At 39.4% G+C, this 12,925-nt stretch overlaps 2 protein-coding genes across 2 annotated transcripts in view; both read left to right on the top strand.

The window, feature by feature from the left end:
* Positions 1 to 12,925, top strand: part of LOC139166905 (uncharacterized) — a 984,072-nt gene that overhangs the window by 486,100 nt on the left and 485,047 nt on the right. The gene's annotated exons all lie outside the window — the stretch shown is intronic.
* RASA3 (RAS p21 protein activator 3) overlaps positions 1 to 12,925 on the top strand; it is a 188,510-nt gene that overhangs the window by 74,191 nt on the left and 101,394 nt on the right. The window contains exons 3-4 of the mRNA XM_070751116.1: positions 1,483 to 1,586; positions 9,131 to 9,225. Coding sequence (XP_070607217.1) covers positions 1,483 to 1,586; positions 9,131 to 9,225 — 199 coding nt within the window. The remainder of the gene's footprint in view (positions 1 to 1,482; positions 1,587 to 9,130; positions 9,226 to 12,925) is intronic.

Here is a 12,925-nt window from a genome sequence, read left to right on the forward strand (position 1 = left end):
AACTAGACAATGTCGTTTGGCGGGACCTTGGGGGAGAGCCTTCTCTGTGGGGGCCACGGCCCTCTGGAATCAGCTCCCCCTGGAGATTCATACTGCCCCCACCCTCCTCGCCTTCTGTAAGAGTCTAAAGACTCATCTATGCCACCAGGTTTGGGGTTATTAAGACTCTAGCCCCCTGGCTGACGAATGCCACGTATGTTGTGTCGAATGGTATGATTGTTTTTTAATAATGGGGATTTTAGTTTAGATTAGTGGGTTTATATTAATTGGATTTGGATTTATATTGCATTGTTTTTTTAATATGTTGTGAGGCACCCCAAGTCATAGATAGATAGATAGATAGATAGATAGATAGATAGATAGATAGATAGATAGATAGATAGATAGATAATATATAGTTGTCCATACTAATTGAGAGTTAGAGTCCTAATGTGTTTAGCAGGCTAGAAGAAAGGCTGTTGCTTGCAGCATAGTGATTTCAGCTGTGCCCCATAGATTGCCAAGAGAAAGTAGGAGAGGTGTTATCCTGGCAGCTGGAAACGGGTGGACTGCTGCCTGGACGGGTGGGGGAACGCAGTGGGGTAGCGAAAATGGAGCTCCACCCCAGAGCACCCAATTTGCACTGAAAGATGAAAGAAAATGCAGGGCATCCTGCATAAGCCACACCCACAGTTTGATAGTAAAAATTGTGGTAGCCCTTCACTGGCTGGAAGCCATATCCTACTCTCACAAGAGAATTAAAAAAGAGGATGTGGAGGAAAAATAAAGGATTATGCAGCTATTCTTTTAAGATGTTTCTAATAACATTTCAATTGCTTGTACATGGAATGCATGCAACTTGCCGATTACTGCCTATTTTTTTTATGACACTCAAGACTGTTTGTTGAACAATGGGGTAGTCTTAAACAATTATGTTGGAAAGAATGTGTGGATAGAATGGATGGTACTTACAATTATTTTATGGCAATTTATTCCATAACAAAAGGAAAATAAGTTTAATGGATTTAGGTCAGTGTACATATACATAGCCTAAAATGTGAGAATTGCCAAATTATCTTAATTTGTATATAAGTATTTCCTTTCCCCTTTTCTAGAAAAATGCAAGGCGTGTTATCCAGAATAATATTTTAATTATGCATGTATAAAATGATATTGTAATATAATGTTCTTTTAGGTTTTGTAACACTACAATAACAAGGCTGCCTACTTAATTTTATTCATCATTGAAAAGGCAGTTTTGGAATTCCATTAAAAGATCCAACTTCCAAAACAGTTTGAAAGATGTGATGTATTAAGTTTTGAAGCCACATAAATTTGGTAGTTTTAAGCAGTGGCAGTCTATATGGCAGTTAAGTGGCATGAATGAGAACCAGAAGAAGGTAAAATGAAGGTTCTAAGTAAAAGCTTTAATGGGAAAGTTGACAGATGATTTCCAACTTCTAACACTTGTACTAAACTGATTTATTTTATTTTTTTACATAGCCCTTTTTATGGAGAAGACTTTTACTGTGAAATTCCACGGAGTTTTCGACATCTGTCATTTTACATTTTCGATAGAGATGTTTTCCGCAGGGATTCAATCATTGGTATGTGTTTCTATGTTAGTTCAATTTTCAGTCTTAATTATTTTCTCTAGAAAGCTAGAGAAGCTCTGTATGTTCACACATTTGTCAACAATAGTACTGAATTTTTTAAAAATCATGTATTGTTTCCTTTTAAATGTAATGTAACATAAACATTTCAACATACTGTTCATCATGGTTGAGTTACGGTAGTAACAATAAAGAGGATAAAATTCCTTCAAAATAAAAATCGTACAAATTGTATTCCTAAGTAAGATGAAATAACCTTTTCAAAAAGTACCTCTGTTTTGAAAAAAATAAAGCCATTAATCTGAACATGCTGTGAACTAACAGATAAAGAGATTCATCAATCCTGATTATTGCTGAATGGATGCATTCATTTAAACTTTGGTTTAGTTTTAGCTTGAATATTTCTATTGAATTGCAGGTTAAACTCTATTTTGATGATGTTTTGAACATTTGAGGAAACAAAGTTTTGAAAATTTTGCAGATCCTCCCTCCCTCCCTCCTTCCCCTTCCTTCCTTCCTTCCCTCCCTCCCTCCCCCCTCCCCTCCCCTCCTTCCTTCCTTCCTTCCTTCCTTTCGTGTGCCTCAAAGGATTAGGATACTTCCTTCTTCAGCAGAGGTGCTGATAGGGATTCTCAAAGCGTTGTATCAATAAAGAAAACATTGAGTTCAGACAAATGGAAAAAATGTGGATAATGAAATGAGGAAAAGAGAGCATTCATTTAAAATATCCCTGTGCTATGGTCTGGAATGCAATTCTTTCTTTAATTTCCTAAATCTTACAATTCAAAACATGTTCTGTTATTTTTTTATTGGCTTCTGCAAATCTGCCAATATAGGATATATGTATAAAGAAATAGTTTTTTGTTAAGGTGAGAAAACATAATATTCAATTTAGCCTCAGTTTTTTTTCTTGGTGGGATTGAACATTGGTCTCAACCTATCTGGACTACTGAAGGATAGTCAAGTATCTGCTGCATGTTTCTCATTTTTCCATGGGTGTTCTTGATTTCATCAAAGTATGTACTTCAAAAGCTGTAAACATGCAAATACAGCAATGTACATACCTGTGTATAAGTTAGGAGACCATGATGTAGTGGCAACGTTCATACAATTGGGCAGTGAAGGGCTCCAAAATATTTTACTACCACAATGTGGGCGTGGCTTATTTTGTGGGTGTGGCTTGTCAGCCATGTGACCAGGTGGGAGCGGCTGATGATTATGTGACCTGAAGTGGCTTAAAGGTTATATGACTGGCTTAAAGGCCAACTTGACGTCATTCATGTCAAGGGTTTGGGTTAGGGTGCCTGCCCTCTTCTCGCCTCAAAGAGATACAATTTCCCTATCTATTTACTATTACTGAATATCCAAAATATATATTTAAAAATATATTTAATTCTATGTATCTATGCCATGTGTGAACATACATATTATACACAGGCACACAAAAATATACATTATCTACTATATAAACTGTATGTGTATGTACATACACACACACACACACACACACACATACATACACACACACATTCAACCTCATTTACTGCAATAGGAAAAATATACTCAGAGCCCAGAAGGGAAAAAAAGGGGGGGGAAATCATTTTTTCCCCATCGATTCTGCGTACCTGACCAAATTTTTTCCACCAATTCTGCGTACCTGACCGTATCCATAGGAGCCCATCACTACAATGGGGTCACTTTACTGTGGATGCCATACTATAACTTTCACTTCTGGAGCTAGAAAAAAATCCAGAGACCTATTGGATAACACTTGGCTATCTTATATTCTTCTCTGATTAAATGTAAATGTTTTAATATCGAAGTGCTTTTTAATCTTAAAAAGTTTTGTTATATGGGATAATCTAACAAATGGCAACATTAGGATATATGTATTTACATATTGAGATTCAGAAAGAAAGCAAAGAAACGCTTGAGTGGAGAATGTATTTATTTGTCAAATTTATAAGACTGCCAGATTCCATAAAGATTCTGGGCAGTGTGCATTACAAACAAAACAGTATAATAAGAAAAGAACAGGATGTGTCCAAAAGAAAAAAACAGAGAAGAAACAAAAAGCTGCTTCCTGGGTCATAATTTTTTATCATGCACATTCAGTTTTATATTTGTATTGCAAAGTTGTGTCACCGGACTTTGTTACAAAAACTTTCCAAAGGGTTTTTTCTCTTTATCTGTGAAATGTAAGGCTATCTTCTCTGTCTATATACACTGCTCAAAAAAATAAAGGGAACACTTAAAGAACAGAATATAACTTCAAGTAAATCAAAATTCTGTGAAATCAAACTGTCCACTTAGGAAGCAACACTGATTGACAGTCAATTTCACATGCTGTTGTGCAAATGGAATAGTTGTGCAAATAAAATATTCAATGAGAATATTTCATTCATTCAGATCTAGGATGTGTTATTTGAGTGTTCCCTTTATTTTTTTGAGCAGTATATTTATTAAAGGTTGAAATTTAGGTTGAAGTAGAATCCATGGCTATTCTGGGCTGCTTGATTAACTACTAAGCTGTCCATTTCTTCTCCCCCTGTCTCTATTTTTGTTTTGATGTAACAGGCTTGCATAATGCAAAGTTAGTCACCATGGCAATCCCAGATAGTGCTTATTACTATTTCCTGGATGTGTGACATCCAAAAAGAGAAACATTTTGCCCATATACCTACAGAATATGTTTTCCTTCCATATAAGGTACTATCATCAAGGGTGAATGGATGGATTGAAAATTGCCTGCCAGCCTGAAACCAGCACTCTGTGTGACAGGATGTGATAATAAATAGAATCCCAAACTTTTAGGGTGCTCCTTATGTCCATTTATATAACTAAATATTTCTCTGTGTTTTAACAAATTCATCTAACAGCGACTGAGTTAATTTATTTATTTATTTATTTATTGGATTTGTATGCCACCCCTCTCTGTGGACTCGGGGCGGCTAACAACAATGATAAAAACAGCATGTAGAAATCCAATATTAAAACAGCTAAAAACCCTTGTTATAAAACCAATCATACATACAAACATACCATGAATAAATTGTACAAGCCTAGGGGGAAAGAAAATCTCAGTTCCCCCATGCCTGACGGCAGAGGTGGGTTTTGAGGAGTTTACGAAAGGCAAAGAGGGTGGGGGCTATTCTAATCTCTGGGGGGAGTTGGTTCCAGAGGGCTGGGGCCGCCACAGAGAAGGCTCTTCCCCTGGGTCCCGCCAAACGACATTGTTTAGTTGACGGGACCCGGAGAAGACCCACTCCGTGGGACTTAACTGGTCACTGGGATTCGTGCGGCAGAAGGCGGTCCCGGAGATTGGCAGAGTTTGCTGACAAATGATTCAATAAACAGCAGGCAATTTAGGCATACGCATGCCACTGACACAATTTCAGTGTCAGTGTTTGAACCCCTGGAACAACAATCTTGATGAGGCATATTATTATATCTCTGCGTCACTACTATTGAAGGCAGGTTATCCATTTATACCAGAGTAAGTGCCCTTTTGTGCAGAGCATGGAAAATATGACCGTATCCAAATGCAACAAAGGAGGCATTTGTGAATTCACAATAGCAAAAAAAATAAAAAACAACCTATCTTTTTGTAATTTGGATCCAAAATTGTCCACCTATATTTTGGGGTGTCTTTAGTTTGGATCCAAAGAGTGTATAGGTAGGGAGATATCTCACATTAATCCAAACCAAAATCTATGGGCAGCACCGGACTTACCCGGCTGGCAGGCTTTGCTGGAGGGACCGGGAGACACGGTCCCTCATGGCGGCCGCCATCTTGGATCCCGGGCGAAGTCTCGCGATGCGAGACTTCGCTCGGGAGATCGGAGCCTGATTGGTCAGGCTCCTGATTGGTCCGGGCGGGGCCTGCTTGCCCTATATAAGGGCGAGCAGGCCCGGGGCTCTCCCTTTTCGCCCGGACTACACAGAAGAGCAGACACCCGCCCGCCCCTCCTCTATTTTGCAGTGTGCTTAGGGGTCGCCCTTAGGGGGCCGAGTGGGAATTTTTTGCAGTTCTGCCTCTTAGCTGAGCTGTTTTTTCGCCCATTCCACACTGAGATGATGGATGTGCGGTTAGGGGGTGCTTGCAGTAATTAGGTTAATTGGCTTACCTTTGGTCATTTGGGTAGGCAGGTTAGGGGCGGAAAACTGGGGTGGTTTAGCAACCGCGCGTTCTCCCTTGGGCATCTTTGGGGATGATTGACAGGTTCTCTGCAAGCTCATGGAGGGAGTTTCTGCCTGAGCAGCTGGGGGGAACCTGTCTTTGGGTCCTGCACCTTTAATTCCCCGATTCGGGTTAGCCGGTGGGACCCCCCTCATGCACAGCATGGCAAGAAAAGGTCGCAGGTGACGGCCTGGCCCTCACCTGGACCTTGCATCGAGATACGCCCATGAGTTGCCCAGGAATGTTTGTTGGCATAACGTCATTTCCGCCCCGGAAGTAGTTGTTTGACCCTGCAGGTCCAGTTCCGGGTCATAATTGTTTATGCTAATTTATGCAAAGTATTTGAATAAATTATGCAAATTTATGTTAATAAAAATGACCCAATTTTAAATCCAGCTCTGGTGTCCGTGTCGTTACTCTGTCTCTCCAGCAATAGTTGTTTTCATTGGAGAGACATAACTATCGAAAAAGTAAGTTGAACTGTCGCTTCCCAAATCCCCTTAGTCAATTGCAAAAGGCAGCTTTTACTTGGAACAGCTTACACCCTGTGATGATACAATACCTCTAATACCATCCAACAAGAATGTCTGCCCATCCCAGGTCTTTGGGAAGGACTTGATAGGTGGATAAAAATTCCAAATCTAGTCAAAACATCTGGCTCATTGTGCAACTAACTATAATAATAAGCTTTATATCAGCCTAGACATCTAATTAGGATCCACACAATTACCAATATAAAGGTAGTCTTCCACTTAAAATTAACCCCAAAATTTTGGTTGCTAAGCAAAACAGTTGTTAAGTACGCTTTGCCACATGTTATGACCTTTCTTGCTACAGCTATTAAGTGAATCACTTTAGTTATTAAGTTAATAACACAGTTGTTAAATAAATCTGGCTTCCCTATTGGCTTCCTTGTCGGAAGATCACAAAAGTGATCATATGACTCCAGGGTACTGCAACTATCTTAAATACATACCAGTTGCCAAGGGTTTGAATTTTGATCACGTGATACGGGGATCTGCAATGGCTGTGAGTGTGAAAAACTGTCATAAGTGTTAGAAAATCACAAGTGAGCCATCCATCAAATACAACATGCCAGGACGCAACAATAAGTCACTTTTTTCAGTGCCAATGTAACTTGAACTGATGACTAAACAGATGACTGTAAGTTGAGGATTACCTATAATACATCTTCTCTGAAGTAATTTAATGTATTTAAAATGAATTGACTTCAGTGCTTTTATGTTTAGGGCTTTGCTAAGCCTGTTATATAAAATAATGTGATAAGTACTGCCATGTAACATTCTGACAAGAAAAATTAATAGGGAAGACAGATTTATTAATTTCAGGGAATTTAACTACAGTGGTACCTCTACTTACGAACTTAATTCGTTCCGTGACCAGGTTCTTAAGCAGAAAAGTTTGTAAGAAGAAGCAATTTTTCCCATAGGAATTAATGTAAAAGCAAATAATGTGTGCGATTGGGGAAATCACAGGGAGGGTGGAGGCCCTGCTTCCTCCCAGGAGATTCCTAAAGAGGTCCCACGGAGGCTTCTCCCCGGCTTTTCCAGCCCTGCTTCCTTCCAGGAGATTCCTAGAGAGGCCCCACAGAGGCTTCTCTCCGCCTTTTCCAGCCCTGTTTCCACCCAGGAGATTCCTGGAGGCTCCTCCTTGCCTTTTCCTGTTACAGTTTCGGAGGCTTGGGTTTGTAAGTGGAAAATGGTTCTTCAGAAGTGGCAAAAAAATCTTATTTAGAAATGTTCGTAAGTAGAGGCGTTCTTAGTTAGAGGTACCAATGAATTTGGGAAAGTATTGAAATTGTTGCTTTTTAATATGATAAAAGCATTCAAAATAAAATTCAATGGACTATTTAGACATTGTGCTCAGAATCTAAACGGGGTTCAGCCTGGATGATATTTGGATGAGAAGCTTCTGGAGAGTACCAAGAGTGTAGGCTAGATTGAGACGATGAAGTTGGAAGTTGTACAGTGGCCAATAACCTGTGTGACCCTATCCATGAATGTATCAGGAGTTGAAGCCAACTTCTCGGAGAGTGGGTTGATTTAACTATGGGATATTTAAAAGAGGCTTTGAAAACGCTTTAGGCCAAATGCTGGGAACTTAGAAAATAGATTAACAACACAATTCTTAGCAGCCATGCAACGAACAGTTCAGCCTCTGTGACCTTCAGTTAAAAACAGGAAACATGCTACATCATCTGATCGTTTAGCACTTATCTGAAAGAATAAAGTCTTATACCGGGTGCCCTTCATGTGACAGATGCTCAATTATTTCTGGCCTAATTTACAAACTAGGAGGACAGATGAGAAGCCAAAGCTTTCATTTATGTAGCTAATATAAATCCAGAATTTAGTCATGAGAAATTCTTAAGCGAAATGTTTGCATAGAGTGAAGCTACGTCCTTCGATCAGCAAAATATTACTATGGATGGCAAGAATATTGGCCAATGGGAACATATGCTATTGACAAGGATTTACAATTTGCTTTTTGTATTTAGTATTAATAATCACTTTGTGTCAAACTGTGCAAAGCAGCTTCTCAGATCTTCCAGTTTGTCTTTGTTATTGCAACATACTGTTTTCAGAGAGTTTATTAATTGACAAAAGTAGCTTTCAGGCTGGTAGAAAATACAGAGCATTGGAAGCAATTGGAATAATGTGCCCCTGACACACTTGTTAAACAAATCTTTTTCGCAGTACTTGATAAAATTTCTTAGATGATTTGGGTCTTCTGATCATATGAGTTATCTATAGAAAATCTATAAAAGGCGAAGTTCATTTTTATATAATTTACACTAGGTCAAGAGTATGAAATAATTTTCAACATGCATGAAACTTTCATTTTGTATAGAAAGTTTTTCAGCTGCAGTTAAACTTCAATGCAATTATTCTAGATAAAAGTCGTGGTCACTAATCCCAGCTGAAGAACCCTTGTTAGAGATTAAATATTTGGATTCAGAAAGCTAACTACTAATGTCAATAAGCTTTTCTCCAAGATGAAGAATTTGATGTATAATATTAGTAAACTTCATTGATTTTATAATTGCTCTTTAAACATTGAACAATTAGTATCTTAGTATGTACTTTTTCACTCTGCAAAAATCATTTTTTAAACAAAATCATTTTACAGATTGTTTTACCTAAAATATTTATTGCAACTTCCTCAATTTGGAACCTTGAGAGTATGTTGGGATTTTAATTCTTGCAATTACCAGCCATGGAATTTTGCTTGGAATTAAGGGAATTGCAGTTGTAATACTGTATATTCAATGTAAGGAAGGCTCTTATATAACAATATTTATATTCATCACAATGCATTTCATTTGATCTATTTGCAGGCAAAGTCGCAATTTTGAAAGAAGATTTGCAGAAATATCATAATCGAGACACTTGGTTTCAACTGCAACATGTTGATGCTGATTCAGAAGTTCAGGTAAGCTTGTCTCTTCCATGGTCTTTATGAGTGGCTGTCACAATTCAAAGAGAAATGTTCTTGGATCCCATTATTTTTGAAAATATAGATCAATGTAACTGCATGGAAGAGGTTTCAGTCAGTGCTTGAATAATCTCATCTGTACATGTATCCCAAGAAGTTAATTTTGTAAAAAGTTCCTGTGTTGGTATTTGTATCAGCGGAAACCACTATATTTCCTTCCGAGTGGAAAGAGAAAATATTATGAAGTCTCAGATAATTCGTTTAACTTTTGTTAAATAGGAACTACTGTTTATAAGTGATACCCTGTGTGACGTACAAATAATGCTTGGAGTTTACTTGATAAGGTTATCAATTGATCATCTAGTGCAGTGTTTTTCAACCAGTGTGCCGTGGCACACTAGTGTGCCGCGAGACATGGTCAGGTGTGCCGCGAAGCTCAGAGAGAGAAAGAAAACAAGAGAAAGAAAGAGAGAAAGAAAGAGAAAGAGAGAGAGAAAGAAAACGAGAGAAAGCAAGTAAGAGAGAAAGAAAGCAAGAGAGAAAGAAAGAAAGCAAGAGAGAAAGAGAACAAGAGAGAAAGAAAGCAAGAGAGAGAAAGAAAGAGAGGGAGGGAAGGTGGGAGAGAGAAAGACATAGAGGGAAGTATGGAGGGAGACAGAGCAAAAAAGAGGAAAGAAGGAAGAGAGAAAGAAAGAGGGATGGAGAGAGAAAAAAAGAGGAAGGGAGAGAAAGAGGGAGAGAGAAATAGAGCGAAAGGGAGGAAGAGAGAGAGAGAATTTTTTTGTCCAAACTTTTTTTAGCCCCCCCCCCCCGCCCCCCACTCAATGTGCCCCATGGTTTTGTAAATGTAAAAAATGTGCCACGGTTCAAAAAAGGTTGAAAATCACTGATCTAGTGATCACTGAGGCACATTTATATAGATGTTAGACAAATCTGCTTATTCTGGAGTAGAACAGACACTCCAAAATCTCCCTTGTTTCACTAAATATGCTGGAAGAGTTTTAAATTAAATTAAATTATTGGGATATGTTTGGAAACAATGTTGTGCCCATATCTAGGTAGAAGATACAGATATCTAGTCTTGACATAATGGGAAATTATAATTAATCTGCAATGTCAGAACAGGTAAAATGAATAAATTAACACAGGTACTTGTTTATTTAATAGTTATTTAAACAAACCATTATTCATAATTTTAGCTATGTCGGAGCACATTGTACAAATATATTTCATAGCACAAATATATTTCCAAAGAACAGTAATAAGACCATATTATATGTTTTAGCGCACTCCCTCCTCTTTACATTTCAAGCATACTGAAGCTGACAACTAATACTTTTAGAACATTTTGGAAGTGTGCATCAAACTTGAAAATATCTATTTTACAGAATTAATCACATCTTAAGTTCAATAGATTTAATATACTCTAAACTGAACAGTGGTGGTTGCTGCCAGTTCAGACCTGTTTGTCATACCGATGGTGGAAATTTGCCCCCGCTGACTGAATCGGCAATGATGGCCAGCTGGCCACGCCCCCAAACCTGTCCTCCAGTCGCCGCTCCTTGCAAGCGGCTTGCAAAGAACCCTCTGTGCATGCGCAGAAGGTTATTTGCGTAGAGGATCATTTCCGACGTGATGCGAACAGGTAGGGAAGATAAGTAGAACCTATCCCTACTCATGAATGCAAATTTTCTATACCAAAGACCATGTAGACAACTAAGTTCTTTAAAGTTTTTACCTTACGTTAAAATCTTTCTCTTTTTATCTTTGAATTATTTAAATTCCAGTTTCTCTATGTCCAGCTTTTTCATTACCTTCACTTTAATAGTTTCATTGCATATAAGCAGGGAAAGCAGGGAAATTTAAATGTTAAAATTCAAGTGATCAAATCAACAAACCTTTTATGTACCCTTAATATTTTGGAAGAGACTTGGTCTTCTTTATTAATTTCAGGTTAATGGAGTGGTGGAGATAAAATTATAAAGGTGGATTCAGGATTCTCTATCAGATGGTAACTCTCTAAACTTGAACAGAACAGAACTTGATCTAGGAGGCGAACCTGTTAATCCTTCTATGTAATCCTGTTAAACCCTTCTGTTAAAAAAAGGATTGAGTTAAAAATGGCTAAGGTCATGCCAAGTGTTCTGCCAAAGTTTTTTTTTTAATCTCTAGTGCATATATATGAAAGGGAAACTTTCTTAGAAAATTGCTAAGATCTCTATTCTAAGTTCCTCTCCTTCCTGGTCATTTGATACAGAGTGGAGCTATAATTAAGTGTCTTGAAGTAATTGTGGAAGCCATGGTTTGCATAGCTTCCCAATCTTATTTGGTGAAATTTCTACTATATTGCCAGAATTAACAGCTGCAAGGTATTTTTGGAAGGGATTGGGATACTAAAAGTTGAGTCTTAGCCACATGAGAAAGTTAATCTATGTCACAAAATTAAAACCGAGGTACACCCATGATAGCTCGCACAGCTGGATTCTGGACAATTTGGAGTCTCCGAACGCTCTTCAAGGGTAGCCCCATGTAGAGCGCATTGCAATAATTAAGACGGGAGGTGATGAGGGCTTGAGCGATTGTGCGTAGAGCTCCTGGTCCAGGCAGGCCCGCAACTGATAAACCAGGCGAACCTGGGCAAAGGTCCCCCTGGCCACAGCCAAGAAGTGGTGATCAAGGCTCAGCTGTGGATCCAGGAGAATACCCAAGTTGCGTACCCTGTCTGAGGGGGTGTTTGTCAATGTTTATCCCCCCAGAACAATGGATGGACAGATCGAATAGTCCTTAGGAGGAAACGCCCACAGCCACTCGGTCTTATCTGAGTTGAGTTTGAGCCTGTTGGCCACCATCCAGACCCTTACAGCTTCCAGGCACTGGCACATCACATCCACCGCTTCACTGAATTGGCATCAGTGGAGCTGTATAATTGGGTATCATCAGCATACTGATGATACCTCACCCCATGCGGTCGGATGATCTCACCCAGCGGCTTCATGTAGATTTTAAATAGTAGGGGGGGGGTAGGACAGACCCCTGCGGCACCTGACAAAGGAGAGGCCGAGGGGTGGACCTCTGCCCCTCTCCACTAACACTGGCTGCGAACAGCCAAAGAGATAGGAGGAGAACCACTGTAGAACGGTACCTCCACTCCAATCCCCCCAGAGGTCACAGAAGGATACCATAGTCGATTGTATCGAAGGCTGCTGAGAGGTCAAGGAGCACCAGGATAGAGGAATATCCCCTATCCCAGCATTGCCAGAGATCATCCATCAGCGCAACTAAAGCAGTTTCCATGCTTTGACTGGTCCTGAAATCAGACTGAAAGGAATCCTGATAATCAGCTTCATCCAAGGACCACCGGAGCTGGAGTGCCACCATCTTCTCAACAACCTTATCCAAAAAAGGCAGGTTGGGGATTGGTCTATAGTTCTTCAATTTGTCTGGATCCGGGGATGGTTTTTTGAGGAGGGGTCACACAAACGCTTCCTTCAACAGCTGTGGGAATGACCCCTCTCTCAAGGAAGCATTAATCAACGCCTGGATTCAGCTGTGTGCCACCTCCCGACTGTCTGAAAACAGCTGGGAGGGACACGGGTCCAGTAGACAGGTGGAGGAATTCACAACTCCCATGGCCTTGACCACTTCCTCAGGGGTTACCAGGTCAAACTCTTCCCAAATAACAGAAGTAAGACCTGAC

Source organism: Erythrolamprus reginae, chromosome 4, assembly GCF_031021105.1.
Source record: "Erythrolamprus reginae isolate rEryReg1 chromosome 4, rEryReg1.hap1, whole genome shotgun sequence".
In the NCBI taxonomy this organism is placed as follows: Eukaryota; Metazoa; Chordata; class Lepidosauria; order Squamata; family Dipsadidae; genus Erythrolamprus; species Erythrolamprus reginae.